The sequence below is a fragment of the Magallana gigas genome, chromosome 1 (genome assembly GCF_963853765.1).
Source record: "Magallana gigas chromosome 1, xbMagGiga1.1, whole genome shotgun sequence".
Lineage (NCBI taxonomy): Eukaryota > Metazoa > Mollusca > Bivalvia > Ostreida > Ostreidae > Magallana > Magallana gigas.
The window spans coordinates 8,887,973-8,895,922 of NC_088853.1; the positions used below are offsets into that span (position 1 = coordinate 8,887,973).

Sequence of the window (7,950 nt, forward strand, 5' to 3'; positions counted from 1 at the left end):
GTATGAAACGAAGTAAAATTCATATATTATAATTACTTTAATTAATTAACTGAACAATACATTTGAAAGCGGCTTTTTAAAGTAAAACGAATGCGTGTACTCGTACTTGAACTTCGTTTTACTCGATGGTTCGTCAGTTCAAAACTATGAACTATAATCAATTAAAAAAAAATGAGTAGAAGATTCATTGTAGATGTTATTATATATCTGTGTTTTTAGCGATACTGCTTAATTTATGTATTTTTTCGTTAATTTTCCACATGCTTACTCAGTGTAGTAAACACCAGATGCTGAGGGGGAGTTCAATGTACTTTATTTCGATAAAAAAATCGATAGGGTTTTTTCATATAAGAACAAAATTATGGGACGCAGTACGAAATTCTTTAAATAAGCAATTTTAAAAGCATTTATTAGAGATAATTACAGTATTTCTATTATAAATGGGGAAAATTGCCTTTAAATAGGCGTTAAACGTTTTCAAAAAAATTCATATGTCCCAGAGAAAGGGGGGGTTCCAACCCCCGGAACCCCCCCTCTGGATCCGCCAATGAGCTCGTCCGAAAAATATTGACCGGTCAATATTTTTTTGATTTTGACCGACTAGGAATAATATCTAGAGAACATTCCCTCTATTTCAAATAATCGCCTATGATTTGTTGATTCGTAAATGATGACGTAAATTACTCTTCGCGACTCCAAAACAAGGTGACATCATAATAGACAGTCAAGGCAAGTAAACCACAGACGCGCAATGCGACGGTTTGCTATCATAACGGATATAAGGATTTGCGAATTACTGTGAAGTAAAATCAGGTAGAACATCTGTATGTTAATTCTTACGGTCGGCGGAATATCACCAGTGACCGTTTGATGCTGAGGATATTTTGGAAATGAACTTTGCACAAAATTGAATTCGTGAATTCTTTGTTGAGCTGAGAAAATTACGACGATCTGTTTTCAATACTTTCTTAAATTTTGGTTTGTTTCTTCATATAACAAAACAAATGTTGACTGTGTTTTCGGGCAACATTGATTATATTAGCCCCCTTGGGACGAAAATATTGCCCTCCGCTTCGCGTCGGGCAATATTTCATCCCTCGGGGGCTAATATAATCAATGTTGCCCTCAACCCCAGTCAATATTGTAGTGTAAACGCATTGTATTATTGTATGTGTATTGTTATGCATGACCTCTGACCCTGGTCCACCCCAACCTTACCTGGTCCAACCTACTGGAGCTCCAGTTCTGATCCTGCCGTATACCGCACTACACCTGTTACCCTGTTTTTCCTTATATATTTTTACCATTGTCTGTTGTCTGCCGCATATTGTCAGGTAAGACACCAGATATTTGAACTATATGTTTTGTAGTTTCTCGGCTACACAACATTGGCGTCGCCGGTAGGATATGTTTTGTAGTTTCTCGGCTACACAACATTGGCGTCGCTGGTAAACTTTTATCGTATTTTTGTGTATTTTTGGATATTTTTGTCCACACGGCGATACACATATCGCCGATTGGATTTTCTCGGTAAAATTCGTTTTTGAGCCATATATTGTTTTTTATTTTGCATTGGACATTTACTATAAGCGTCAGGTGCGTTATTCCTGAAATTTGACCGGTAATTTCATGTTTTCATAGTGTGTTTTTTGTCACGGCGTGCTGACAGTTAGCACGTGCGGCGTCGTGATATTTTCATATCGGAACTCAATATTGTCATTATTTTTTTCTGTTGTGTATTGTCGTTTACTTGCATTTTCATAAGCGTACTTAGAGCGAAATTTAGTAAAATTCGTCTTGTATTTTTATCACTCGTGTTTCTGTAAACACGTGGGTGACCGTTTCTCATGCATGATAAGCGTGAATTGTAAATACGTGTTCAAGAATATAAAATTTTCGTAGTTTTTCAATTATTTTTCGTATTTATGTACTATATTGTCACACTCAAGTGTTTATCTGACTTTGAGAGTCATGCTTGTGGTTATTATTGCCTAGAAAAGGTTTTTCTTATTTTTGACGTTTTGTTTACTGTTTCGGTCGTCTTGTCTGTCGCCATTTTTAGCGCCAAATCGACTGTGACGTTTTAAAGTGAAAGTAACTTTCACTTTCGATTTCACTTTTCTGAAAACGTGTTTGTTTACATTAGACTAGTTAGTAGTTTATGAAATATATTTTCAAGCTTTAGTTAGTAGTTTTAAGTAAGATATTATATTGTTTTCATGAACATTTACTTAATTCATTAGGAGAAGTAATATTTTGAAATATTTTCTAGAACTCTTTTTGCTGCTGTAGTGTACACTATCAGTTGTGGGCAGAATTATTTGATAAGTTCATGATATCATAAGGTCTTTACATATCTATTGACAATTATATTGTATTAAATTAGTTGAACATGTTATAAGTTCAAGTTGGGCTATTATATTTGTAAATTTTTCAGAATTTTTAAAATTACACTTTAGAAAAAAATTGTTTAAAAAAAAGAGAGAATTTTTCAAATTGTTTTTTTTTTTTACTGAACTAGGTTATTATTGTTCAGTCTCTGTTTTAAAACAAGTTTTTGAATTAGAGATATTTCATTTATTTGTCAAAATTAGTTCAGGCTTTGAAATTACTAAAGTTAGAACTGATTAATTGTGATCACCAGCATGCAGTCAACTATGCAGTCAATAATGGACAAATCATTGACCTACCATCAATATGATCAACAATATGTATTATAATCCAATCAACATTGGATATATTAGTGAGGGGGTGAGTGCACAGAGTGCATTTCAGCAACCATTAGTAGGTCCAGTGTCTATAGGCCAACTTTCCCTGCAGACAGGTACAGTGCTACATGGTCATAATGCCCCTCCAGGATTCAACCAACATTACAGTGGAATCCCTGCACCATATGGAACACCATATTCAGCTCAATACCTTCCACAAAGTGCTATTCTAAATCCATGGGGGGTAATGTCAGGTGTTTCAATGGGACCAGAAAATAACACAAATATGTTAGTTGGAAGTTCTTCCATGACACAGGGAGGTTATTTACCGTCAAATGTCAATGGAATGATGCCAACTGGATATACCGTTTCAAGGGCCACTGGAACAAGTTACACTGGTACATTTTCCCAGGCACAGGGTGGTTCGACTGGTTCCATACCGCCAAGTGTTCAGGGGTTAATGATGCCATACCAAACAACATCAAGTCTAAGTGGATTTCCTTCCCATGCAGCAAGCAGTTTCCAGTCATCGGTTTCTCAGGCATCAGTACTACCGACCACCAGTGTACCAATACCACAAAGCGGCAATATACCATTCAATGGTCAGGGTACTATTGTCAACATAGTACCATCTACCACCAATATACCTATACAAAAGGGTAGTTATGTACCATTTAATGGTCTGGAAACCAATGTCAATATAGTACCATCTACTACCAATGTACGCATACAACAGGGTAGTTATGTACCATTTAATGGTCTGGAAACCAATGTCAATAATGTACCACCTACAAACAATGCACCCATACCACAGGGTGGTTACGTACCAATAAGTGGTCAAGATACAAGTGTCAATAATGTACCATTTACCAACGGCGTTCCAATACCACAGGGCATCTATATACCGATGAGTAGTCATAGTACGAATCTCAACATGGTACCAGGTACATATACCAACAGTACTCCAATACCACAGGGCGGTTACTTACCGATTAGTGGTCAGGGTACAAACGTCAATAATGTACCACCTACAAACAATGCATCCATACCACATGGCGGTGTCATACCATTCAGTGGTCAAGGTACAAACTCAAACCTGGTAACAGCCACTACACCACAAGCGGGTTACATTCCATGTACTATATACCGATGAGTAGTCATAGTACGAATCTCAACATGGTACCAGGTACATATACCAACAGTACTCCAATACCACAGGGCGGTTACTTACCGATTAGTGGTCAGGGTACAAATGTCAACATCGTACCACTTACCAACATTGCACCTGTACCACATGGCGGTGTCATACCATTCAGTGGTCAAGGTACAAACTCAAACCTGGTAACAGCCACTACACCACAAGCGGGTTACATTCCATGTACTGGTCAAGGTGTTGATCTCAAGGTTATGTCACAAACATTGTACCCACCAGTACTAGTTCAATCAACACAGAACTCAAATACTTCCAACCAGTATGTGCCATGTACACCAAACCAGGCTATGCTAAACAGCACTAAACAACAGGTACTGACACACAATCATATTCAACCACCACCAGGATTCCAACAACTACAGTCACAACAGGTTTCACAACAGAGATATGCTCCGACATTGACAACACAAAATCAGCTGACACAACAGGTTTACACTCAAGCATTACCAACACCAGTCAGCATTCAGCAGCAACAACAACACAACTTACAGACACTACTCAATCCGAAGACCACTCCAACACAGCAGTACACCATTCAACAATTGCAAAATGCAAGTCATCTTGGTCAAGTACATCAACAAACTCAAATGCGAAATGTACCATGTCAAATACTGCAAAATGTACCATGCCAAAATACATGTATGGCACCAGCTCTGATGCTGGATCTGACCCCAGGCCTAACGGATCAAGTCAGTCCGACTCTGTTAAATGGCAGTGAAATACCTCCCCCTGGAGCAGGTTTGACAGTTAGGGGTAGCATTCAGTACCAAGTTAATCCGGCAAAGTTACATGGTGGTTATGTACCACTAATGGCTTCAGCTAGTACTGAATCTATTCCTGGTAATGTGGAGAAGATTTCAAAGATGCAGATGCCTTGCTACAATTCTGAGTCGGTCCAGACAGTGGGCGCTTTAAAACCGATAACTGTTGAGGTATCTGACCAGGGTTCTTCAGTGTCTGGCAATATCATTGAAACAGTCAAAGCAAGCATTTGTTCTGACCATGCACGGATCACACAGCCCTATGGATCTAAGCAAACACTCATGTTTTTGCAGCAGTGCCAACAACCACATTTGCAAGGTGTACTTGCGCCACTCCTAGCACTTCAGTTGCCTCCTGAACAATACATGGCACAACCTCAACATCAGCCAATCATGTCGCTCTCACCACACCAACAGTTTGTAGAATGTCCACAAGAGCAGCAGATGACACTGACTACTATCGAGCAGCAACCTGCAACAATGCTTCTAAAGCAACACTTGTCAACCCTGCCATCATCCCCAGATCACGCTAACACAAAAAGTGGTAACATACACAATGATTGTGGTGAAGATGATAGGCGAGATGTTTGGAATGAACATGAAATGTCAGATTTTGCTGAGGCACTGACTGATGGAAGAGAGCAGCCAGAGGTGTTTGATACACCTAAAGAAGACGCTTTGCTGCGGACAGTCAAGAGACACTATATTGAGGTCTATAAACGGCTGTCCACCCTGAAGAATCATGTCGACTCTTTGGTCACAGACATGCAGACCATCACAAAGGGAATGGAAGCAATTGATCTTGAGCAGAATCATCTGAAATATGACTGCTAGTGAGAAATAACTGTAAATTTGTTAATAACTTGTTATGATTCATTAAGCAGAATGTTACATGTATCAAGACTTTTGCAGCTGCTGATAAATTTATGTTATTGACAAACCAGTATGAACAACAATTTAATGCTATACAGTTGTGAAAGTAACTCAAATACTGCCTGACTATCACTATTTTAGTAAACATTTGTTTCAAAACCAGTTTTCGTATTAGAACTTGTAATTATTAGTTATGTAGTATTTGCTAGTAGTTTTCTTGATTAGTATAAACAAAATACTGGTACAATATGCATTTGTTTCAATAAGTAAGATACACATCATGTTCTGAACAAGTCAGTAGAATGTTATATGTTCGTCATTTGCTCTACTGAAGTTCAATATACTTAAATTATCATATTATTAGTATGTTATTCATGGACCTTGTATTTCAGTGGATGAAAAAGTTGAGTTCCAAAACCAGGGTCACGTCAAATTTATAGTTTATTATTACCAATAACAGTATACTTAGTCAATATGTGTCATGTAACTTTTTATAGTTAATATATTCCCCGTCCATGTTTTCATATTTTTGGTTGTTCATATTTCGATACAGTGTGTAGTTGAAAGAAGCATTCCTTTTCATGTAAAACTAGTTTGTTTTGTTATTTATTATACAAGAAATAATTTGTTAGTCAAGAAAGGATGATTGGATTTGTCATAATTAGATTTACTTAGTAATCCATTTTGTGCTTTCAATTGAACAATTGGTATTTGATAGCTCTCCGTTGCTGTTAAGTTAGTTAATCTACCGATATATATAGGAAACATCAGCTACTGCTTCAACCTCCTCAAAGGCTTCTATAGACATACATACAAACAATTATGGATTCTGACATAATGCAACAGAAGACCATTTCCAAGTTACAGAATGGTCAGCTAGATCAACAGGACTTTTCCGAAGTTCATGACGGAGCAGAATGTTCTACGGATCATGAGACGGCGGACTAAGAATGTTGCATCTTAAACTCAGCTGTAGATATACCATATGGATCAGAGCCTTTTTCCACATAGGCCCACATTAGTTATTGTTTATCTTGGTATATACCTACCTTCACTTCACCAGAATAAAGCTGCATTTAGACAATAATTTGTTGGTATATAATTGTACATACCGTACAAGTGTTTGTTAGTGGACTCTGATCACTCCATTACATAGAGGCCTTACCTTGCTCAGCATTGTCTGTACCCTAACTGTGAAAGGAGGGGAGGATCACCTTCAGCACCAGCACATCCTCAAGATATTTAGAAATATACGTCCCGTTTACTTAATTGACGAGACTGCATGCGATGAGCCAACTCCAGTACTCAAAATTCATATCTTTGATAATAGGTGCCTTAGGACGCTGATGTCCACAGCGCCATCACATTGTAATGTTCCTGCTAAATTTAGGGCTAGATATTGTTCTGCCCAATTCAAGTGGGATTTGTACTTAATCTCGTTGTATTTTCATATGGTAGTTTTCTGAAATAATTCCTCCAAAACTTGTTTAGAGAAATTTTAGCATATTTTTCAGTATCTTGTATTGTCAACCTTTTTAAAAAAGAGATTACCTACTGTAGTCTATATACATTCATCTTTTTATTATAAAACGGGGAGGAGTGTAGTGTAAACGCATTGTATTATTGTATGTGTATTGTTATGCATGACCTCTGACCCTGGTCCACCCCAACCTTACCTGGTCCAACCTACTGGAGCTCCAGTTCTGATCCTGCCGTATACCGCACTACACCTGTTACCCTGTTTTTCCTTATATATTTTTACCATTGTCTGTTGTCTGCCGCATATTGTCAGGTAAGACACCAGATATTTGAACTATATGTTTTGTAGTTTCTCGGCTACACAACAATATTTGTATAATGTAACACCTTTATAACGATTTTTTTTACAGTTTAAAAAAGAGTCAAAACCCCAACCCCGGGAACACACACAATTTTCCATTTTGATCGAGCTTTCTAGTACATAACTGTGATATCTGGGGTTTTACAGAGAAAGATTTGAAAAAGATTTGAATGTGAACGCTACCTAATTTGTACCTTCCTGTTGATGCAAGATGTTGGAAAAGAGAGCAAAGAACGTTTTGTAGTGTATTTACTTGTAACATAATTTTTGATGTATTTCATTTCATTTTATAGTCTTACGTTTTTAACGTCGCCAGTTGTCAACTATATGTTGAAATATTGTTTTGCTCCCAATACCGGAAAGTTTTGTAAAAATATGATTACAAATAGCTATGTGACATTATGAAAATTCTGTTATCAGTTATCATAAAAAAAACAAATTGTCTCTTCGCCTAAACTGCATTTTATTAATCCTTCACAATGATATTTACAATTAAGTCAGTGCACATGGGAGGAAAAAAAACTGGCCAATGAAACATTGCTCTGTAATCTGTCT

The 7,950-nt window shown here is 37.3% G+C and overlaps 1 protein-coding gene across 1 annotated transcript; it reads left to right on the forward strand.

Moving 5' to 3' along the window:
* Positions 1-3,884: 3,884 nt before the first annotated feature.
* Positions 3,885-5,516, forward strand: LOC117688101 (transcription factor SPT20 homolog). Its single transcript, XM_034465819.2, has one exon. The coding sequence runs from the start codon at positions 3,885-3,887 to the stop codon at positions 5,514-5,516; it is 1,632 nt and encodes a 543-aa protein (XP_034321710.2).
* Positions 5,517-7,950: the final 2,434 nt, after the last annotated feature.